Raw genomic sequence first — 25922 nt, forward strand, 5'->3', positions numbered from 1 at the left:
ATATATATATATATATATATATATATATATATATATATATATATATATATATATATATATATATATACATATACATATATATATATATATATATATATATATATATATATATATATATATACATATATATATATATATACATATATATATATATATATATATATATATATATATATATATATATATATATATATATATATGCATATACATATACATATACACACATACATCTGTGTGTATATATATGTATATATATATGTATATATACATACATATACACACATATCTATATCTATATATACATTATATATACACACGCGCACACATATATATACATATATTTATATATATATATGTGTGTGTGTATGTATTTATATATATACACACATTTATGTATGTATATATATGGATGGTAGTCTCTTGCAGTCTGAGAAATATTGTTCTGCTATTTCTTGCTGAGCAACCTGTACAAATGATTTGGTTATAGTGATTAAATATATGCATTGTATAATTAGCTCACTCCTTTCATCAAATTTACATTGTTTGAACAGATGCTCTGTGTACAATATGTCAAATGTTGAAGTGATTGCAGAGCAATATGAGATGAAGTGTTTTGCTCAAGAACACGGCATACTACCCGGTCTAGGAATTGAGACCACAATCTCACAAACATGAGTGCAACACGCTAACCACTAGGCCACGCACCTCTCTCTCTCTCTCTCTCTCTCTCTCACACACACACACACACACACACACTGACACACACACAAGCACACACATAGAGATATTGCATATATGTATTTATATAAGGGCATTATTATACAAGACTGCCTCATGTCTGACCTTAGAGTCCCTCATAGTATGAGGCATTCTTGTATAGTAATGCCCTTATATAAATAAATATATTTTGGGGAATAAATGATGGATTTTTTCCCTTATGAGGTTTTTTTCACGCTAGCTACTTGATAAATTCTTGCAAAAGAATTCATCCTATTATTGAATTTAGATATTGTATAAATGTATATATATATTTATGTATTTATGCATATGTTTGTACTCATTTCATTATTTAAGTGTTTATATGTGCACGTGGATTTGTGTGTACTATCTATGTCAGAAAATATAAGTTTCACTTCTTAAAACATAAATAAGTCCATAAAAACTACACACATATATCATTTTCAAACTTTGTTTGAACTCATGCCTATATTCCTTTTCAATGTACTGACATTTCTAATTGCAAGCTTTTAGTTTGTTAAATGCTCTTTTTAATAATAACTTACCCTCTTTAACATCTGGTAGAGTAGCTTCAAGTTTTTTCAGGAGTACATCAGCATTACTCATCATCATGTAATATACTTGAGGATCTTTTGCTATGAAAGGTTTCATCTGCTTTTCCATAAGTGGCACAATGCTTTTCAGTATTTTGTCCATGCTGCAAGTAACATTGTATTAATCGAAATATTAGTTAGAACATAAAAAAAAATTAAAGATCACTACAATACAAATAGTAAATTTAAGCCCAAAATATATATAACTTTCGAAGCAAGAAATAAAAAAAAAACTGCAAAATGCTTCTACTAGAGATGAAATGGTTACAAGCTATAGTTGTTATCAGTGGTGCAGTAACCACTTGAAAATATTCAGCAAAATTGACAGGTTTAACATTTGACTTGCATACAAACAATTATTGCCATGTATGTATACACTCTCACATGCATATATATGCTCATAAAAGCAAGACACAAAGATTTGCATGTAAGCCATTACTCGTACATATATGCTTATATATATGCAGAGTTTATTTTCGTATTTCATGTTGTTTACATTTTGCGACGTCCTGTACCCATATATACATATCTATATACATATATATGTATGTACATATATGTATGTATGTATATATATATATATATATATATATATATATATATATATATATATATATATATATTATATATATTATTTTTATTATTATTTGATTGAATGCCACGCATCCATTTCCAAGTAAGTTTATCTACCTATTTGTCTGTCTGTCTGTCTGTCTATCTATCTATATATATATATATAAATATGTATGTATGTATGTATGTATGTATGCTGTTGAGAGAGTTGGTTGAGGAAATTTGTTACATAAATAGCTGAAAATATGCAAATAATCATGCAAAGAACATCCAACTGAAATAAAAAGGTAGTAAATAAAAAATAAGCAGAAGCATTGTGATGTAAAAAAAAAAAACTCACTCAATTTCTTTGTCTTCCAATTCATTGTAAACTCTATCCATAAACATAGACCACATATTTCTAAACTTCTTGGGTGAACTGCTTGGTGGCTTTTGCATTAAAACCATTAAACTTGTAGTAAGGCTGTCAAAGCTTCTGGTAAAGTCAGTCTTAGTTACAACTGTTGTTGTACCATTGTTGTATATTATGTCTTTAAGCTAAAAAAGAAAAAAAAAGAAAAAGTGAGAGAAAGAGAGAGAGAGAGAGAGAGAGAGAGAGAGAGAGAGAGAGAGAGAGAGAAAGAGAAAGAAAATAACAGATATTATGAAATTTGAACTTGGGATGTTAGGCATAGATTCAAAAGTCCATTATTCAGCAAACTTGTTGAACCCATGCTTGTGTGTAAAAAGAATGGATATTAAAAGGAAATAATGATGATGATACTCAACGTTGTTTGTGAGTGTGTTTGTATGTGTGTGTGTGTGTTTGTGTGTGTATGCATATATAAGTTTCACACACACACACACACACACACACACACACACACACACACAATAGTTCATCTAAAACACATGAGAGAAATGTGCAAGAGTATTATGTTATCCTTACTGTGTAAATGAGGGTATTAAATCCTGGTGAATTTATTTGAAGTTCCTGCATAAGTTTGGTAACGTTGGTCTGAGAGAAAAGTTCCTCACATAGAATGGTATGAATATTCATTTCATATGATGGTGATGTTTTAGACAATTTTTCGTCACATATATGTTCTATATTGTCAAACCAAAACTTCACCTATAAAAATAATCAAAAACATAAAATAGTGAATTAATATGAAATATCGATTCTATACTGTTACAGATGGCAGTAATTAGCAAAATGAAATTGAAACACGCACAAAAATACGCATACACACACGCACACTCACACACACACATGCATATCCTTCAGAGCTTAATTTTTGTCCCCTGTTTATTTAAGTTTCTCAGGACATAAGAAAGGTAATTCCTTCGTTGTGGCTTAGTGATCAAGATCCTTGTCAACAAAAGGTTCATGAGTACTTGTATATGCTGGTGATCTAGTTCTCATAGCTGAATCTGTTAGAAAATTTCAAGAGAAATCCAAACATGGAAACAAAACTTAGAACCAAGAAGCCTTATAGTAAAACTTAGCAAAAACAACAACAAAAAAACAAAAGCCTATATAGTTAACAGGAAATAAGATAGATGGATGAGTCTATAGATAGATATGTAGATAAGTAGATAGACAAATAGATGAATAGATAGGCGGATATTTGGATATTTTATCCGTCTGTTAGGCATACTTTATCCATCTATGAGGCGTACATTTGGTATACAATAATAAAAGAAAGACTACTTAATACATAAAGGAAGGGAATATAATAAACAACATGTCATCTAAGCAAAATTTCTTCTCAATTAGATGTGTTACAAGTCTTTCTGTGACATTCATAAGTTGGTTCATCAATTTGATACTTCTATAGCTGTTTTTTGTTTCTGGGGAAAATCTCACTGCATAGCATCTTGGATAATATTTTCTATCATATTCTTGGGTCAGCTAAAGCCTTGTGAGTGAAATTCTGTGGAGGGGAAACTATGTGAAACCCTGTTGATATAACTGTTCTTGTTCTTCAGTGGTACATTTAATCCATCACTCATTTTAACACCACTGCCTGGCCTTTGGGTGCTTTTAGCAAAGTCCACTTTTTTGGTGCAAGTATCACAGCCTCATCTCTGGTCACAGCATAACATTTTCATTCCTCCCGCCAGTCCTGATTAAACCATAAATATATAAAAATAAAGAAACTACAAAAAAGACTTTGTCTTTGCTCAGTGGAGCCAATCGAAAGTCAAAGGAGAAACTGGAGGGAAATTATAATGTTACTGTTGTGAATATAGTAAAGCAAATCAATCCAAAGACCCACTGAATGGAACTAACAATTTTATGCAATTTAAGTACAAGTTCAGCAAGTTTGAGGGAAGCAGTTAGTCAGTACCATCAACTCCAGTACTTGACAGGTAATTTATTTTATCAGTCCTGAAAGGATGAAAGATAAAATTGATCTCATCAAGTTTTGAATCCAGACTGTAAAAAGCTGGCATAAATACCACAAAGCATTTTTACCAATGCTCTAATGATTCTGTTAATCTCCTAATAATCCATTCTACTATTAGTACAAGGCCTGAAATTTTTTGGGAAGGAGTTAGTTGATTACACCACCCACAGTGCTTACAAGTACTTATTTCATTGACACTGAAAGCAAAGTTGACTGCTGTGACATTTGAACTCAGAATGTAAAGTTGAATCAAACACCACTAAACTTTTGTCTGGTGTGCTAATGATTCTGCCAGTTCACTATCATAAGAGTACAAATAATAAAATATTGACTAACATCATCCATGAATCTAGATCCCTTAGTTCACAAACATTTTATAAGGTTATAAGTTTTACTTCTCATACTAATAAATAAATACATAAATAACCATATTTATATATATTTACCATTGTCTGTGGATTTCTAATAAAAATCTGCAGCCATGCAAATAATGCATCAGTAGACTTTTTAGAAAATCTTGCTGTTCTAAGCATTTTGGAAAACTCAGGTGAGCTAACATAATCCATCAAGTAAATTTCTTTTTTCCCTAAAATGTAACAAAATATATTTTTTAAATCATGCAATTATTAAACTTTTATTTCACATATGACAATATCATGCACACAATACAATTTACCAATTTCACAGAGCAACTGCTCTCAGTATTATCTTAATTAAATCAGTATGTATTTCATGCACCATAAAAAATATGTTAGCTCTATGTACATATTTTCCACATACACAATACATAACAACTAAACACAACAATATAATACATAACTACATACACAATACATAACTACATACACAATACATAACTACTATACACATCTTCACCTTAAAACAGTCCAACATTTTTTGAGAAAGTATCAAAGAAAAAAACCCACAACACATTCAAACAATATTTTATGCCACAAAAACTGTACACTCAATGATATACCTAAACTAATAACAACTTCCTCTTTGATTGTGTGGAGATGAGGTTAGTGTGTGACAATTGCTAATTAGGCAGTGTTCTAAGATTAAGTATGTCTCAGAGGTGTGATGCAAGTTTGGGTCACCCATTTCTTTAAATGTAACATACCTTTGACTACAGTAAACATGCATAAGTAGTTGCCCTATGTGGTCCACACATCTCACATTATGCCACTGGTATGTCTTGGTCATTTCAGAAGTATCTTAAGGCAGATTTTATTAATTTCGACATTTGTGAAGGCACATGGTTTAGTATTTAGGCTATTTGGCTCACGATCATAAAGTCATGAGTTCCCAGCAATGTATTGTATCCTTGAGCAAGACACTTTATTTCACGTTGCTCCAGTCCACTTAGCTGGCAAAAATGAGTTGTACCTGTATCACAAAGAGCCAGTTTTGTCACATTCTGTGTCATGCTGAATCTCCTTGAGGACTATATTAAGTGTACACGTGTCTGTGGAGTACTCAACCACTTGCATGTTAATTTCATGAGCAGGCTCAACTGGAGCCCTTGTCAAATTAAGTGATCAGATCAACTGGAGCCCTTGTCATCATAAGTGACAAGAATGCCAGCTATTTGTTCCAGTGTTTTTCAACCTATTTCTGTTTTTTTTTTAATCCTTAAATCCTATATTATAATCTGTTGCATTATGATAATTTTTCTTGGATTTGATTCGACGGTGGCTTTCAGTTCATCATTATCCACCTTTGTTTCTGGTCGACTGCGATTTGTGAGGTCAAAGTGACCGGAACGAAATTTTGCAGACCAATTTGATACTGCCTGCTGTGTAATAACATTAGAATGAAATACTCCATTAATATTCTGAGCTGTCTGTGATGCTGTATTTCCAAGAAAGAACTCATATTTCAAAACTGTACGAATTTCCGACTTATCTATCTCTAAACAAAAATAGCAAAAACTATTTATAAATACTTTATAAAATGCAAAATGAGTTAGAACAAAGAAATAGACGTGTCAGCTTTCTAATAAAGAATAAAGATTGTCAAAATATAATAATAGCACAAAATGAACAGGTGTCAAAGTTTGTCATATACCTTACTACAAATTTCCTACTTCACAACCTAATATTAAAACAACATGTCTAATTTGATTACCTTGCATATTATTGATATGTGACTCAAAAAACTTGATAACAGCAAATAATATTTGCATATTTTTGGTACTTTCTCCAGGAAATATATCTGTGTTATTGTTAAGATGTTTGAACAATAATAATGCCAAATCTGTAACACTGTGAAAAAGAAACAAAAAAAAAAAGCAAAAAAGAAAGAAAAAATGGTTAAGATAAATGTTTTCAGAATGTTCTGTATTTCTTGAAATTATTTCTTTGTAGTTTTTAGAAGTATACACTGTATTGTATGGTGTAAATAAAATATATGTATGTCCTTATTTATGGATATTATATACAAAATATTATATTAGCATAGGAATTAACATGTCTAGTTTAAAAAAAAAACAATTCTATCTTTTATCTTTTACTTGTTTCAATCATTGGTTTGTGGCCATGCCTGGGCACCACCTTGAAGGGTCTTGATTGAATGAATTGGCCCCAGTACATATTTTTTAAAGCCTGGTTTGTATTCTATTGTACACACACACACACACACACATACACACACACGCACACACACACACACACACCCACAGCCACACACACACACACTGATATATATTGCATTGGTTAGGATTGGCAACATGAAGTACATCCAGCCATAAATAGATCTGTCTCAACTGATTCAGTCTAACCCATTGCAAGCATAGAAAGTGGGCATTAAACTGATGATGATAATGATGATTTTATACACACACACACACACACACACACACACACACACACACACACACACACGCACACACACACACACACACATGTATATATATATATATATGCAGGTGTGGCTGAGTGGTAAGAAGCCTGGTTCCCAGCCATGTGGTTCTGAGTTCAATCCCACTGCATGATACCTTGTTCATTCTTCTTTTCGTGTATTCCAAACACTCTGTTTCACCTTCATACTCTTGCTTGTCTCTCCTACTTATTTTGCTTCTCCTTCTGTCCATAGCTGCTCTTTTCTAGTCATCTCCTCAGTCATATAACCCAAGGGTAAATGTCCACATTATACAGGGGTGAAGATTCACTAATCTTATGAGGCATAAGATAGTCCCATGAGGGATAGTACCATTATAAATCCACTCAGGCCACTCCATAAAGCAGTTGGCAAGCAAGCAGAAATTGGGGCTTGAGAAGTCCTTTTAGTCCTGTAGATGATATGGCAACCTTTCTAGTGCTGGTGCCATGATAAAATGCACTTAGCGCTATGTAAAGAGTCAGATTGAGAGGAATCTTTACTCTCGTCAAGGACATGACAACCTCTCTTTTACTGGTACCATAATAAAATGTACTTAGTACATATTCTTTTCTACTCTAGGCACAAGGCCCAAAATATTTACATAGTACATATTGTACTGAAGGTAGTTTTAGGCATGGTATCTAAATTTAGAATGTCAACAAATAGAAACATACAAGTGATAAGGTGTCCTCCATCCAAGCCAGAAGAATAGTGACTCCAAGTAACAACCAACTTAAGTGTGTCAACTCATCCAACCCATGCCAGCATGGAAAGCATACATAAAACGATAATTATGAGGATAGTTATTATGTTTGGTGCCTGATCACTGACCAGTAATATTGTAGAATAAAAATTACCAGTTAAATACTAGAATCTATGTAATCGACTTACCTCACCCCTGAATTGTTGGCCTTGTGCCAAAATTTGAAAGCAATATTGTAGAATAAAAAACAAATTTATAAGTTTACCTGTTATTTTTCCCAATATTACTAATATTCATGTGTGATATGTTTTTTATCTGCTCCAAAAATATCAGATGGTATATCTCTATAAGGTCTGCAGTATTATTTAATCCTCCAGCTGTGGGTGATAATTTGATGAATTTCTTAGCTTTCATGGATAATTTAGTCACATTCAGATTTAAATGTGGGGTAGTTTTTCCATTTAGACTTGATATCTGGAATTGAACATAGAAAAACAAATTATGAAACAATAAGGTGAACATACAGAATGTATGGGACTATGGACTCAGATTCTTTTGAACAATCTGTTCAAACTTATACATAGGAATTCTGCTGTGTGGTTAGCAATGTGGGATTCACAGTTAGCAATGTGGGATTCACAGTTAGCAATGTGGGATTCACAGTTAGCAATGTGGAATGTATAGTTAGCAATGTGGGATGCACCATTAGCAATGTGCTTGCATAGTTAGCAATACAGGTTGCACAATTAGCAATATGGGGTTGCACCAATAGCAACACACCTGCACGGTTAGCAACATGTCAGCACAACTTGCAATGCAGGTTACACAATTAGCAACATGGGACGTGCAGTTAGCAATGTGGGATGTATGGATAGCAATATGGGTTGCACAATTAGCAATGTGGTATGTACAATTAGCAGCATGGATTGCACAATTAGCATTGTGGGGTGCACAGTTTGCAATGTGGGATGCAAAGATTGTTCTCTTTCTGTATCTGCGGTCATACCAAATATAAGAGAAATGGATAAATTTAGTACATGGTACTACATATTCTTTTATTGTTTATCACTGGCCTCAGTCACTAGACTGTGGCCAAGAAATATAGCTAAAATATTTGTTTAACATAGTAAATATAGGCCCAAGCATAACTGTGTGGTAAGAGGTTTGCTTCCCTATCATATGGTTCCAGATCCAGACCTTGGGCAAGTGCCTTTTGATCTAGCCCTAGGCCAACCAAAGGCTTGTGAGTGAATTTGAAAGAAGCCTGTCATGCATACATACATACATACATACATACATACGTACGTACGTACGTACATACACACATACATACATACATACGTACATACATACATACATACATACATACATGCACACACACACACACATACGTAGTCCGATCAATAAGTATCCGGACTGTTGCCATAGTAACGAAACTAAAGCATGCAGAATGAAGCTGCTTGGTACAGATTGACCTTGAACTCTGTCGTGCATGCACACTAAGTTTTAATGTTCTAGTTAACTTCTGCTATTTACAGCAGTGTTTGGAAGAAATGTCTGTAGCATCTGATCATTGCATCGAACATGACAGAGAAAGTTTAGTAGAGAATCTGCATCAAATTTTGTTAAAAGCTTGGCTATGCCAGCTCAGAGGCCTATGCAAAGTTTTCAAAAGGTTTTCATCATTCTCGACCCAATCAAGGAGATCTTGTTCAACTGAAACCAGAGAGTCCCTTTTGTCAGCTGAAAGCAGTTTGGGCACAAATTTAGCAAGACATATATCTCATGCCCAAATCTGCAGTGATAATGGACTAAACTGAACCGTAACTAATCTGCGCATCCTCTCATAACTCATGGATGATGATTCAATGATTTCCCCTTACAACTGCATGCAAAATCTATGATATTTTCCTTTTTTCTCTCAGAACGTTTGTCAATATTGAAATTTTTTCAACCTTCTTGGTAATGTCTGAACCACTCATACACTTGTGTGTGGCTCATACACTCCTCTCCATACACTTTCTGCAACTTTGTGCAGACCTCTCAGAAGGTATCATCAAGCTTTTGGTAAAATTTTATGCTCAACTTTCTCTGTCACAGTCAATGCGATGCTCACACACTACACCCCTTCCTTCCAAGCATTGTTGTAGTAAACCGCATAAGTGAGTTAGAACGTTAAAACTTAGTGTATATGTACAGTATAGTTCAAGGTCAATCATTGTCAAGCAGATTTACTCTGTGCGCTTTAGCTTTGTTACTATGGGAACAGTCCGGATACTTATTGATCAAACCTCATATACATGTGTGTGTGTAAAGGCAGATGGCTTAATGGTTAGAGTTTGGGCTCACAATCATGAGATAGTGAGTTCAATTTCTGGACTAGGCTGGGTGTTGTCTTTTTGAACAAGACACTTTATTTTATGTTACTCCAGTTCACTCAGCTGTAGAAATAAGTTGTGATGTCACTGGTGCCATACTGTATCAGCCTTTGCTTTCTCTTGGGTAACATCGATGGTGTGGAGTAAGGTCTGGTATATGGGCGACTGCTGGTCTCCCATAAACAACCTTGCCCAGACTTGTGCCTTGGAAGATACCATTATATATATATATGTGTGTGTGTGTGCATGTGCGTGTGTGTTGTTTAATTTGTTGCTGTATATGAGGGGGGTGCTGAGAAGTTCTTGGCTTTGAGTGAAAGAAAACCAGTTAATTATGATTTTATTTAACATATTCTCCACTCGTATTCACACACTTATTGCAGTGGTCTTTCACTTTTTTTAAGCCCTGTAAAAGAACTCAGAAGGTTGGGCCTCAAACTAGGCCTTTCACAATACTCTTAAAGCCAGGAACTTTTCAGCACCCCCTCATATATATCTGGTAAAAAATAAGGAATTCAGCTTGTCTGTAAGCTTGTATATTGTTCTTTGACCTGTTTAGCATAGAAGCCTGAGTGCCCTCAATGTCCTCTTCTGTAATGGAACATCTGATATTTGAACTACACTAATTACTTCCCTTAGTTTTATTCATAACTAATATATGAACACTGCAAACACTTACGGCCTCTGTTTAACCTCTGAATACAACTGTTAGAGTAGTGGAGAGGCAATGGCCCAGTGGTTAGGGCAGCGGACTCACGGTCATAGGATCGCAGTTTCGATTCCCAGACCGGGCGTTGCGAGTGTTTATTGAGCGAAAACACCTAAAGCTCCACGAGGCTCCGACAGGGGATGGTGGTGAACCCTGCTGTACTCTTTCACCACAACTTTCTCTCACTTCTTGTTTCTGTTGTGCCTGTAATTCAAAGGGTCAGCCTTATCACACTGTGTCACGCTGAACATCCCCGAGAACTACGTTAAGGGTACAAGTGTCTGTGGAGTGCTCAACCACTTGCACGTTAATTTCATGAGCAAGCTGTTCCATTGATCGGATCAACTGGAACCCTTGACGTCGTAAGCCACGGAGTGCCAACAACAACTGTTAGAGTCAAAGATCATCACTGGTCTCTGACACCACATCAACCCACCATACAACAACACTTTTGACTCTTGAAGTTTCTATTTCTTTGAGTCAGGCAACTAGATGTAACTTACTGGGTGTAAACATTACTGAATAGATAAAAGTTCACAGCTCTGCACTGATCCTTGGGCAAGTATCTTCTCCCACAACCTTGTATTAACCAATATTTTGTGAAAGAAATTTGGTAGGCAGAAACTATGTAGAAGCTTGCTGGATGCATGGGGTGGATGGGTGCACATGCATGCATGTATGTGTGTGTATATGTGTATGTATATATATGTTAATGCAGATAAATGTGTGCATATATATATATATATATATATATATATGTATGTGTGTGTGTGTGTGTGTGTGTGTGTGTATATATATATATATATATATATATATATATATATATGAAGATAATTTGAAGATAAGCAACAAAAATTCAATAGGTTATAGCAGTACGTACGTTTCGTACAAGCTCCATTTATTCATGTAGTGAGAACACCACATAGAATTTATAATGAAAATGTACTCCTCAGCTGCATAATGGAATTTCATTTTAGAAAGTCATTTTGAAGATGTTTGCAAGAAACAAGAGTAAGAGAAGAAAACATACCATCTCGACTAACAGACTAGTGAATCAAACAAGAATGTGGTGTTCTCACTACATGAACAAATGGAGCTTGTACGAAACGTACGTACTGCTATAACCTATTGAATTTTTGTTGCTTATCTTCAAATTTTATTCACCAAATCTCTTGATTTTGTTTTTGGTTTTTACCAAATTCTGGTGCCTCAAGCATTTTAAGTACCACATTTAATCTTTTGATTAAATCTATATTATTATATGAAGATATATATATATATATGTATATATATATATATATCATGGAATTAAATAACTATGAGGAGCAGAGACCATAATAGTAGGAACGGAAGAGAGAAAGGGAACAAACAGCATATGTGAGCCATTGATTGCAATATTTAGAGTGAATACTTCCCAGTTATTCAAATACATCCCCTATTGAATGAAGTGTAAGACATATATACTATTGTAGTTTGTTTCAGCCATCAGTGCTGTGTTGGAACTCTTGTGTGCATATGCACGCATGTGTGTGTGTGTGCGTGTGTGCATGTGTGTGTACATGCGTGCATGCTTGGGTGTTCAGTATAGTGTTCTAGTGTAGATAGCTTAAGCTATGTATATAGCTACAGCTGATTGGAGTGAAGTATTTGTGATCATAACCTTTGTTATATAATAATGTTATATTTGTGAAGCCAAGTTAACTGATCATCAGTAAAGATGATGTTTATTGTTTGTAGCAATATTAGAGTTCATGACTAGTGAAGTGAAGTACATGACTTCTAGATCTATTGTTCTGATTTAGTTTTATCCTGTTGGAAGAAACTAGGTTATCACATCCTCATTGTATAAAGTCCTGAAGATCAGCATTTATTTGTACCTTATTTTCCAGCATACAAGTCAACATATTATAGTGTGTAAACATGTAGTGTAAACATTCAAACATCATCACTAGCTTTTCAAATCCTGCAGCATTTCACATGAAATATTTGGTTCTCCAAAGTTATCATGGTGTATAAACTGACCTCTCTTTTTTAGGTATAGATTTTGGTCTGAAAAATTTGACTCATGAACCAGGAAAAAACATTTGGCATGAGGTGATTTGGCTGTCTTGATTATTCCAGTTAGTGGAAGGTTAAGGAGCAATAAAACATTGCCCTTTCTAATACTTTGGATTTTGGCACCCTTAGATTGATCACATCTCAGATAGGGTTACAGACAGAGGTAGTATAACCTGGAAAAAGCTGAAGTTTGCCTCAACCTGCACACCAGACATCATATATCTGAATATTTCAATATCAAGGATGATGAATCCGTTTGATTAGTTAATTCCACATTCTAGTTCTGCTAAGAAAGAAAGCTTATTTTGCTACAAAACAAAAACATCATCATCATTGACAGCAGCAAGTGCAATAACAATAACATACACAAAAAATAACAAAGACAAAAATAAGCTACAACATCAATATCAATTTAGAAAAAATATAAAATATGTAAAATAAATAGTTAAATACATACAGCTATAGATAGTTTTTCTATTCTGGGGTTTTTAGAGAGATATTCAGTAACTGCTGTCCAATTAAGATTGCAGAAAGCATTTTCATAAAAACTAATTGTTGATTGATTGTAATCAGGTGGAAACACTAGGATATCAGAGATTTTTAAATTCTGACATATTTGTTGCCCATGAATCCGAAGTAGGTTTGTAAGAACCTGTGGAAATATAAATTGATAAATTAAAGTCAAGAACTTCCACATATATATAGAACTAAATTTTAAAAAGATTTGATTAATTAGAGAATTTGAAAATAGTAACATCACAACTTCTGTTTTGAAAACAAAAAAAAAAAAGAATCTTAGAAAAAAGATTGGTGTCAATGACCATTGAAGAATTTCCCAGACAAACAAGATTTATGTGGCTGATATGCAGCTGAAATATCAGCAAACAAACACCACTACAACTGCTGCCACCACCACCACCATCCACTGTCTTCATCATCACCACCATAATCTTTGTTTTTCTGCTTGTTTTTCCTATACTGGTTTGGATTTGAAGAGACATATTGAGACAGTGCTCTATGGCTAGATACCTTGCATGAAACCAAACCCACTTGCTTATCATTGGTCTTTGCATGTTTTCCAAACTGGCAATCTGTGAGATATACTGTTTGTATAGGGCATAAGAAAGCATCACTGTAGCCTAAGCCCTGTCATTGCAAAGATATGTGGAAACAAGCATACATACACACCTGGACACACACATGCACATGTATATGCACACACATATGACACGGATACATACACACACATCTTTTTTTCATTCCTTCCTTCATTTAAAGTCTGTCTTTCTATACTAGCATGGTTTAGGCAGGAAGATATTTGAGGCAATATATACAGGCATATATATACGTAGTCTGATCAATAAGTATCAGGACTGTTGCCATAGTAACGAAGCTAAAGCACCCAGAGTAAAGCTACTTGGTACAGATTGACTTTGAACTCTGCCGTGCATGCACACTAAGTTTTAACATTCTAGCTTACTTCTGTTGTTTACAGCAGTGCTTGAAAGGAGGGGGTGTAGTGTGTGATCATCACAATGACCATGACAGAAAGTTGAGTAGTGAATCTACATCAAATTTTGTTAAAAGCTTGACAGAGGCCTACGCAATGTTTTCAAAAGGTTTTCATCGTTCTTGATACAATCAAGGAGATCTTGTGCTACTGAAACTCAAATGTCTTTTTGGTCAGCTGAAAGCAGTTTTGGCACAAACATAGCCGATATGTGTCTCATACCCAAATCTTCAGTGGTAATGGACTGAACTGTAACTAATCTGCGCATCTTCTGATAACTCATAGATAGTGATTCGAAGATTTCCCCTCACAGCTGCATGCACATCTGCAATGTTTTCCTCAGTTCTGCTGGTTGCTGGTCTCCCAGAATGTTCGTCAATATTGATATTTTTTCAGCTATCTTGGAAACGTCTGAACCATTTACACACTTGTGTGCAGCTCATACACCCCTCTCCATACACTTTCTGAAACTTTGTGTGGGCCTCTGAGCAGGAATTGCTATGACAACTTTCTCTGTCATGGTCATTGCGATGATCACACACTACACATATTTATTCCAAACACTTCTGTAAATAGTGGAAGTGAGCTTGAACATTAAAACTTAGTGAACATGCAAAGCAGAGTCTAAGGTCAATCTGTGCCAAGTAGCTTCACTCTGTGTGTTTTACTTTCATTATTAATGCAACAGTCTGGATACCTGTTGATCAGACTTTGTACAAACATACATGCAAAAAAGAATAGGTAAGAGTACAAGCAAACATTTCTGCATAAGTATCTACACAGTAATGTACATAGGTACATAAACAAACTAAATGTACAATGCTTCTGAAAAATATCAAGCATTACCCAGTCATAACTTCTTTTATGCAATTGTAGATGTGAAACAACTCACTGGACCTTGTAAAGAACAACGTTGTCTCATTTACTATTAAGTATAAATAGAAAATGAATAGACAGAAAAATCTTTATGGCTAAACACTTCAGTCTCCTTTGTCCAAATTGTGACTATACCTAGAACATACTTAGAATTATGAACTTAATAAACAATCATATGAAATATAGGTATGGTTAAAGCCTATATGTGTTGGAAAGCATGAAAAAGAAATGACCTCAGCATATGTTGGGTATTTATTTCATTTTTTGAAACTCAAAGAATGAAAGACAAAATTGACTCTGGTAGGATTTGAACTCAGAATGTAGAATAAATACCACAAACATTTTATCTAATGCTCTAATAACTGAGCCAATTTTCTGCCATACCCTCTACATTATTAAGAACTTGAAAAAAAATCAACTTACCTTATGAGGGTAATAGTTAATGGAATAACCCAGTATTTTAAGCATGTCGTCAGAAAATAGTGTTAATTGACTGATTTCATAGGCAAGCATTTTTAAAATGCCACTTAGGTCTCCTGAAATCAAAAGATGAATAGAGTTGAAGATTCTTGCAGTAGTTCTTTAATTTAGATTACTTAAATTACAATATATTCTCATCTATAGAAACTTTGAATGTATGTGTTTGTAAGGTCTATAAACAGAACATATATCTATAAAGAAAAAGTACATGTGTTAAAAATAATGATAATGGTAAACAAGGCGATAGTGATGTTAATGGTGATGACGATGATATTGATAAGGACATCCAGATTGCTGGTGCTGCTGCTAATGACAACAATGATGATGATGAGGAGGAAATGGTGTTTTTAACAATGTTAAATCTTAGATGTATTTGAAAGAAGTAGACAAGAATGAAACTAAATTATGTTTATGAATTTGTTTTGAAAAATTCCTGATGTGAAATTATGTGTTGAAACAGATATTGTTATATTTTGGGATGGTCGTTTTTTCTTGCCAAATAAACACATGCACTATATATTTCTTCTTCACTCATTTATTGTTGTTCTTATTTTATCTTATATCCATTGTCTGGAAATCTTTCACCTAGGACTAGATAGGACCAGAGAGATGGAAGAGTTGCTGAAGAAGTCACAGATGTGTGACAAAAGATTTCTAGACAATAGACATTAGATAAAATAAGAACAATAATAGACAAGTGAAGAACAAATATATGATGCATGTGTTTATTTGGCAAGAAAAATAAAGAAAAGCATGACCATCCCAAAATATAACAAAGTGAATTATTTTATTACTATTTAGCTCAAGAGAGTGTTTACAGCCTTTCCAGTCTTACGCTAACTCATAAGGCCAATGTGATGTTGTGAGAGAAGAAGAGTGGAAGAGAGAGAGAGAGAAAGGGTGTGCATGTGTGTATGTGTGTGTATGTGCATGCGTGTGTATATGTATGTGTATGTATGTGTATGTGTGTATATGTGTGTGTATGTGCATGTGTGTATATGTGTGTGTATGTGTATGTGTGTATATGTGTGTGTATGTGCATGTGTGTATATGTGTGTGTATGTGTATGTGTGTATATGTGTGTGTATGTGCATGTGTGTATGTGTGTGTGTATGTGTGTGCATGTGTGCTTTGTTCTGCGAGTAAAGAATCAGGTATTTAGTAATGGATTTTGTAAGATAGTTGGGATACTGACAGAAGAAGCTGAAAAATCAAGTTTAGCAGGGGCTTTGGAGATTCAGAAGACCAAAGAACCATAACTACTGTGGTAGAAGATATAAAGAGAGAAGACATAGCATATTAGGTAGTGTTTGTTGCATATTATGAGTGAAGGCTTGCCAATGAATTGAGCTAACTTCTTTTGGATGTGAGCTACAATGTTTATTTGTTGACAGAGTGGCTGTGTGGTAAGTAGCTTGTTTATCAACCATATGGTTCCGGGTTCAGTCCCACTGCATGGCACCTTGGGCAAGTGTTTTCTACTATAGCCTCAGGCCGACCAAAGCCTTGTGAGTAGACTTGGTAGAGAGAAACTGAAAGAAGCCCGTCGTATATATGTATATATATATATATATATGTATATATATATATATATGTATGTGTGTTTGTGTGTCTGTGTTTGTCCCCCCACCATCACTTGACAACCGATGCTGGTGTGTTTATGTCCCTGTAACTTAGCGGTTCAGTCGGCAAAAAGAGACCGATAGAATAAGTACTAGGCTTACAGAGAATAAGTCCTGGGGTCGATTTGCTCGACTAAAGGTGCTGCTCCAGCATGGCCACAGTCAAATGACTGAAACAAAGTAAAGGCTAAAGATTCAAATGTTTGTCTTCATTTTGATTGTTATAGTTACAACATTTTGGCTGCTGTAACCCCACAACCTTCTAAACCACTCCACTTAAGTGAAATAGAAGTACAAGTTGGGTCATTCAAACGAAATATATTCTGGTTCAAATGGAAAGAGCAAGGGACATGACTAGTTAGAGAATAATTGGGAGGAGGAGGAGGAGGAGGGGAGGAGGAGGGGAGGAGGAGGAGGAGGGGAGGAGGAGGAAATGGAGAATAAATTAAACATAATACCTTTTTCCTTAGCAGATTCTAGAACAACATCCAAATAAATGTCAAAAATAATCAGATTTAGTTTCAACTGTTCTTTCACACTGGATGAAACAAGAGTACTGTTCAGTGTGTATAAAGCAGCCTTTGTTGCAGCATCAATAATCCTAGGAAGATTGTAATAATAAATATAATTTACACTTCTCATTTTATATTATAATGAAAATACAAGAGGCCCATACTGAAAAATTATATTTCCAAATGCATGAGATATAAGTCTTAGACCAGTGGTTCTCAAATGGGGTCCATATGATCCCTAAGGGTTCATATGAAGTTTTTGGGGTCTATAAAAGAAAATAGTGAATTGGGGATCCACAAAAATATTTCAAAAACCCCTGAAAAGATTTTGTTTTAGATGTATATATTGATATGTATTGCAAAAAAAAAAAAACAGCTAGGTTTCTTTTTCTGAAATTTTACATAGTTCAACTTACACAATTTAATGTGTGAAAAAGACAAAATTTTGAAAGAAGTTTCTATAAAACTAGGTTTTAAGCATCGAATGGCTATGGGGGTCCACCAGAATAAAATAATAATCAAAAGGGTCTATAGGTAAAAAGTGGTTGAGAACCTCTGGCTTAGACTATCAACAATATGAGTCACAAGTTCAAATTACACTGTTGTCCACAAACAATTTTGTTTCCTCAGTTTTCCTAACAGTGTATTTCACTTTTTATTTCAAGGTTGTATGATGTGAGGTAGGAAGGGCATCCAAATGCAAAGATACATAGTTCAAATGATAAGCAAGTGTTCAAATCTTAACAATTCCTTCATTTCTACACCATTATTTATGTCTAGAACTCAGATATAACTAAAATACATAAGAAAATATATAAAGGTTTTTAGTCTAGTGTTCTATTACTTCTGACACACCACTATGTTTCACTTATTCTGAATATTATATTTCATTTAAGTTAAAGAAAGCCTTGTAGCTGAGTAAGACAATCACTACAGGTAGAGGTCAGCTTGACAGAATAAACTGTTCTACATCCTATTCATTACGTCCATTCCAGATGAGAACCATTGCTTAGATCCACTGTCAAAGGCTGTCTTAGAAGTCTGGTCACTCTGGTCTGAGAGTGAGTATCAGAGAATTATTTACTATTTCAACTAACTTTTTACAGAACACCTAAAGAGGATTGCTAATGCTAGCAATGAATATTAGAGCTGTTAAATAAAGAACAGACTGGTGTAGATGATAAATAGTGGTATTAAAAAAATGAGAACACGAGCTGAAAATATGACAGATACTTGAAACTTGCTAGAGTTAAAGGCATTGTTAGTGAATGAGAGATAAAATTCCTTTTGATGTCAGTCCATTCAAGATGGTCCCTGGTTCTATAATACAAATTTCCTGATTTAAAATGATCTCTAAATTAAAACATTCTATCAAAATTTTATGTTAAATTATGATCTGAACATAGCTTAATAATGATTGCTATGTTACTAAACAGTTCATTATTTTAAAAATTAACTGAGAAAAGAAAGTGAATTTTAGTAGAAATATCATAACAAAAGGGTTAAAATAGACATTGGCTTACGTTTCTGCTTGATGGTTTCCACCATTTAATTTATCCATTTCCTCATACAACATAGTCATTAACTTCTTTACATAAAAATGAGGACCTGACTTCATCATGTTTTTACTTGCTTCCATGAAATCTGATGCAGATTTTAAAAATTCTTTCAAATCTGAACCAAAATCATTCCAATCCAATGAAACTGGTGTACTTGATTGCATAATATTGTCAAACTGTAAAATATAAGCATTAAATCCTGTTTGAATAAATTTCTATGGGCAATTATTTTGCTAATGATGCTAATCTGGAGTTTAATGTTAGCGAATTATCAATATTAATAATCGATTAATTTGCAACTAATAAAAAATAGCTATGCTAAGTGTGTATGCTTATTTCTAAAAAATGAAAGAAAGGTGCGTTGTTGGAATTTGGATAACAAAAATGGTATTTCTGTTGAACTTTAGAATATGTATGTATGTATGTATGTATGTATGTATGTATGTGTGTATGTATGTATGTATGTTTGTATGTATGCATACATGCATATATATATGTATGTGTATATATATATATATATATATATATATATATATATATATATATATATATCATGCACATATAATATATGTATATATATACATATATATGGTAATTGAAAGGTGGAAGATAGAATATATGAGAATTTATTGTTAATCATGACAATTGTTCCGATACAAATGTTTCTGCCTGCTCACTACCCTGATTACCCTGATGTCAAATTTTAGTTATTATATATATACCATATTTCCTAACTTCACTCATGGTGGTAAAAGTATTCTTTCAAAGTTACTTGTCACATAATGTTTAGCACTCTAGTAACAACATAACAGTTGATAATGATTATTGATTTTGTTGTCAGTCTGACTAAGCAGACCAGTGTAAAAAGGCATTCTAACCATGGACATCAAGTCTTTTATTCAAACATAATACATATAGGCCACACCCACGTAACGTAATTTTTTTTTACACAAAGGGTAATGATATGAGGAAGATTTGGCTGTTATTTCTATCTGGTCAAGCAATCAACTACAGGCTCCCTTTTAATGTATGTGGATAGAAATGACTGTTAAGGGTGAACATCATTAACATTGAGAATGAATATATATTTAGGAAGGATATACTTAAGCACCATAGCACTGCAAATTAACCAAATGCTTGTTAGTTAATAGTATGTAGCACTAATTTTTCCATCTCAAATCACATCTATTTGTAGCATGTTTGCCACTCAAGAATCTCTGCACAGTTCTAAGGATAAGATCTGGATGGCATCTGGACTACAATCCTTTGACAGTAGGTGTGTCATCTGTCAGTTAAATGTTTCAATTTCAAAATTATGAGAGAAAACTTACTACTATATCAACATTTTTTGTGTTGTAAAAGACAATTAACTGGTTTAGTTCACATATTGCAGGTTGAACAAGATTTCACTGAGGTCATGTCTATTTTAATACATGATTATAAGAGGTTTCTTGCAAAAGGGACATTTTAATCATCAGGATATTGTTAAAACTGGAAGAATTAACCCAAACTATAACAAGTAATGCAATGATTGGCTTCACTGTAGCTTGTGATAGGGTAACTATAGTCACAGAGATTTGGAACACCAGTAGTCATGAAGTTCCAGGACAGTTGCTCACAGAATTTTGAGTGAATAATATCGATGATGAGAATGTCAAACACATTGGCATTAAAGCATAAGAAGTATATACGATCAGTTTACATACTTCATAATGAACCATGTTATTGGGCAGTAGGAACTCATCTGTATATTTCATATATAATTCGTAAATATAAAGACTGAAGAAAATTACCATCATATAGACTTCTGTAACAGAAGACAATTTCAAAACCAGACGTGTTAAGTTTGATTTACAAAAAATAGCCTCCAGACTTTCAACTGGTATATCAGGAGACATGGTCCATGACTTTAATAATCCATTTTCTGAACACACCACTTCTTCAGGGTTAGATGCATTTTGGAGTAAAAAGTTAACCTGAAAAATAAAGGAATATGTCAATATATAGTCTGTAAAGTTTTGTATTGGTTCAATCATCTTTAAAGTGATCCAGTTTGTGGTAAGTTCACTTTTGTAACTATCATAGAAAAATATGAATTGAAATTTTGTAATCTAAATATGGAATTCACTGTTATTTGCCATTAGGAAATCACAGATGAGTGGAATTTTGACACTGTATCTAGTGAAGGATTTACCTATAAGTTTGGTGGGTTGAAATTTAGGACTTCAGAATCTAGGTGCTCTTTGGTCAAGGTGTTCAATATTTTTTATACTGTCTTAAGCTTTTTGGGGAAAAGACTCAAAAATGAAATAGCCTTGGACCTTCCTTTTTCTAAATCCAGAGTTGACTGAATCAGAGTATTATTTTCTGAACCTGATATGATACAGAGTATCCATAAATTACCTTTACAATTTGAAAGATTCAGAAAAAAATTAAAAATAAGAATTACTCAGCAGAGTTTATCGGAAAACAGAGACAAATAAATTCTGCTTTATTAGAAATATGAGAACATGTTTATGTGAGCTCCATTGGTTGCATGTGATAAATAGATTCAATAAATTGTGGAAGTTGTAAAGATAATTTATGGACATCTTGTATATTCTTCATATTATGTGGGATTGAATATCCCTCATAATTTTTACTGTACTCATATCAATTGATATGAGTACATTAAAAATGTTGTTTTCTTCATCATTATCATTGTTTTCATCATAACCTTAGATTAAATTAGATAATTTGCAACTAGCTTAAATAATTGGAATTGTGCATAACTTTACATAGAATGCTAAAATACATAGCATTCTATAATAATTTATAAACTAAAAAACAACAACCAATGGGTTGCATCATGAAAATAATACGTAATGGCAATTATATGATACATTTATTTGTATAATCATAATAATGTAATGGTTCAGAAACAAGTTAGCTCATTATGGAATACACAATTTGAAAAAATTATAGAAATACAAATGTTAAAGATGTTGACAAAATTAAAAATTTGTGTTCAACCTGTTGATTATCTAGAAGGACAAGCAGAGTTTGGACAATGTCAATGCCATAGTTAAACTGAAAGATCAGTAGTTCATCAAACTGAATGTTTAGACCTGTAATAGATATAAAAACAAGCATTTTGAAAGCAGAAAAATTCAAATGGGTATACAAAGAAAACTTACTTTGAGTTATGATTGGAATTTTCATTAATATTAATTATATAATAGTACTAGAGTGTTGTCTGTCACCTGAAAGGTAACTTTGTAAGCATACTTTACCACCATGGGTAATTATTGTATGGTGCAGCTCCTCAGCTTACTAGGCAGCATGGACAATGGATATTAAATGATGATGATGATTGAACAGTGAGAATGAGTGTTCAACACTGTATTGGTGGATAAATATTCTTTATTTGTGGGTTAACAAGGTTACCATTGGTTTCATGTGGAGAGGAAAATCTCTCAACAATTATCAAGCCTTTGAAGTGGAACTTTGGTGTTCATCACCATCTTCAATGAAAACACGCGTGCAGACACACACACACACACACACACAAATCATCATCTTCATCATTTAATGTCTTTTTTCCATGAGTTATTGCACTGCTTTTTATATACGAGTCAACAATATAGCCAAAATAGTGAAGATACATAGCTTAGTGGTTAAGGTATTCAGATCATGATTACAGGGTCATGAGTTCAATTCCCTGCAATGCATTGTGCCCTTGAGCAAGACACTTTATTTCACATTGCTCCAGTCCATTCAACTGGAAAAAAATGTGTGGTATTTGTATTTCAAAAGGCCAGCCATGTCACATTCTGTGTCATACTGAATGTCTCTGAAAACAATGTTAAGAGTACATGTGTTTGTGGAGTGCTCATCCACTTGTACATTAATTTCATGAGCAGATTGTTCCATTGAGCAGATCAACTGGAACCATCATCATTGTATCTGACAGAGTGCCAGTCACACCCTTCATTATGTGAGCACTTCAAAAGCTATTTGCAGCAGCAACCGTGCATCAGCTGCCAGTTCAACAAAAATATCTGATCTTTCCTTCTCCCTTCATTTGTGTTGTATTTTCTGTTTGATATCTTCCTAATAGGTAACGAAACTTGTCAATTCATTATCATTTCATTACTTCACTGAAGCCAATGCCTTTTGAGATGAACTGAATATTGACTTCCTCATGATGAAATCTACCACCAGTAAGAACAAAAAAAAAAAAAAAAGAAGACCCACACACGCACACACACACAAAAAAAAAAACCAGTGGGAAATAGTATAATAATTCTGACACAACTCAGTTGCACCAATTAAAAGCATAAAATGTATACAAGAGTAAATATTGAAAGCAAAAAAAAAAAAAAGATAATAATAATAATAATAGTTTAACTAACCTTCAAGCTCAGAAACAATTTCATTCACTTTCTTTATACTCATTTGAATGAGTTTCATAGGAGGTCCCAAGTATTTCCAGAGAGGATCAGATTCCATTTGAACTGCCAAACTACACAATGATAAAGATGAAAAATTGATATCCTAAATATATTTTATTACATAGTTTCTTGGTAATTACTGAATTAACTAATCTCATATAATATTTAATATTACCATTTTCTAGTAATTTATTAATTTATAACAATATCAAATTGAAATGCTGTTTATTATTTTTTTTATAAAATATATATTTGTCTTGAAATAAGTTAGATCTGTTCAATGAAAATTACTTGAGAATGTGAACATAAAACCACAATTATTAACTAAAAAGTGTGTTTGTGCAGCAGGATCAGCTTAATGGTCTTGGAATATTTTAGCTGATGTGAATTTACCATGTTGCAATGATCTAAAGTATATGAAATTGTTTCATGTTTTTAATCTGTTAGAAGTACAGTAAAACATCAGTGATCATTTTTATAATTTCTCAGATTTTTTACCTCACAGATGTACTACTATTCATTTACATTTCATTTATTCATTCAGCTACCAAAATTTCCTGAGAAAGGTATAACTTGATACATTTTGTGTTAAGTTATTTCCTTGAGTTATGTTCTTGTTGGACTCAGTACAACAAATACCAATTTTAGTATTCTTATAGCTGTAATCTATTGCTGTTAAGTATACTGTTGAAAATTGTCAGTTATAATATGGCTCTATTATATGAAATATCAACCTATTTTCTGATTGTCCAGTACCACATTGACTTGTCTATTAGAGGCTCCAATCATCTACATTTACAAACATGTTCTATTTTTCAATCAAAAATTGGACAATTCTGGAAAAATAAATAGACATTTCAAGAGAAAATTTCTTAATACCATTAATATGTTTGTAACATGACCGATGGTCTGTTACCATTTGAGGATTGATTTAGAAAATGCCTCCTCCTCCTCCTCCTCCTCCTCCTCCTCTGTCGCCGCCATGGGTGCCATTTACATGGCACTAGCAATGGCCATGACTACAATTCATGGGTGCCATTTACATGGTATCAGCAACAACCATGACTACAATTTGCAGGTGCCATTTACATGGCTCTGGCAATGATCATGACTACGATTCATAGATGCTATTTACATGACACCGACAATGACCATGGCTACGATGCATGGGTGCCATTTACATGGCACTGGTCACTGGAAAAAATAAAGTACCAGTAATAATTGCAAGTTGATTCAATTAATGATATCCTTCATGTTAAGAAATTGGTCCAGTGACAAGCCAATAATAAATCTGAATCTTTTTTACAACTCAGAAAATCTGTGTGCTTACCTTGATAGGATGCCGCTTTCTTCGATCAGCTTTAGTAACTTTGGATCTTGAATCTTTGAGAAAAGGTGAAACCAAGTCTCTAGTTTATATTTCTGCATTTCCTCGATGCTTTTAAATATAGACTTCAGATTCATGGCTAATTCTTTTTCTATTCCATTATCAACTTGTTTTACATCACGCTTCTGGAGTTTGTGAAACACTTTACCAAACATTGAAGATACTTCTTTCAACTTCTGAAACACCCCAAAAAAAAAAAAATGTTATAAAAAAAATTATATTTTGATTTACATAAACAAAACAAATATCTCTCATAATAATCCTCTTATCCCCTAGCATGGAGACTTGACCCCCCCCCCCCCACCTACCCTAGGGCTCATGGTTCTCTGCAAACTACCAAACTGCATGGCAATCTCAATTGTGCAGGTAGCATGGAGAATGCATTCAGTCCACACAGTAAAGTAGTTGACATTAGGAAGGGCATCTGGCTGTAAAATCCATGCCAAAAGCTGACATTGGAGCTTAAAGTAGTCCGTGAACTCATCAGTTTCTACCAAACCACCCAACCCATGATA

At 33.6% G+C, this 25922-nt stretch overlaps 1 protein-coding gene across 3 annotated transcripts in view; it reads right to left on the reverse strand.

The window, feature by feature from the left end:
* Positions 1 to 25922, reverse strand: part of LOC106873159 (uncharacterized) — a 329246-nt gene that overhangs the window by 193140 nt on the left and 110184 nt on the right. For all 3 annotated transcript variants that reach the window (XM_089354161.1, XM_089354165.1, XM_089354155.1), the window contains exons 15-28: positions 25351 to 25583; positions 23982 to 24091; positions 22600 to 22694; positions 21381 to 21563; positions 19552 to 19763; positions 17975 to 18117; positions 15838 to 15950; positions 13486 to 13680; positions 8149 to 8357; positions 6428 to 6564; positions 4744 to 4883; positions 2833 to 3015; positions 2245 to 2441; positions 1284 to 1435 (exon numbers count right to left, since the gene is read on the reverse strand). In XM_089354161.1, the coding sequence (XP_089210287.1) occupies positions 1284 to 1435; positions 2245 to 2441; positions 2833 to 3015; positions 4744 to 4883; positions 6428 to 6564; positions 8149 to 8357; positions 13486 to 13680; positions 15838 to 15950; positions 17975 to 18117; positions 19552 to 19763; positions 21381 to 21563; positions 22600 to 22694; positions 23982 to 24091; positions 25351 to 25583 (2302 nt within the window). The remainder of the gene's footprint in view (positions 1 to 1283; positions 1436 to 2244; positions 2442 to 2832; positions 3016 to 4743; positions 4884 to 6427; positions 6565 to 8148; positions 8358 to 13485; positions 13681 to 15837; positions 15951 to 17974; positions 18118 to 19551; positions 19764 to 21380; positions 21564 to 22599; positions 22695 to 23981; positions 24092 to 25350; positions 25584 to 25922) is intronic.

Source organism: Octopus bimaculoides, chromosome 1 (genome assembly GCF_046866305.1).
Source record: "Octopus bimaculoides isolate indiv1 chromosome 1, ASM4686630v1, whole genome shotgun sequence".
Classification (NCBI taxonomy): Eukaryota; Metazoa; Mollusca; class Cephalopoda; order Octopoda; family Octopodidae; genus Octopus; species Octopus bimaculoides.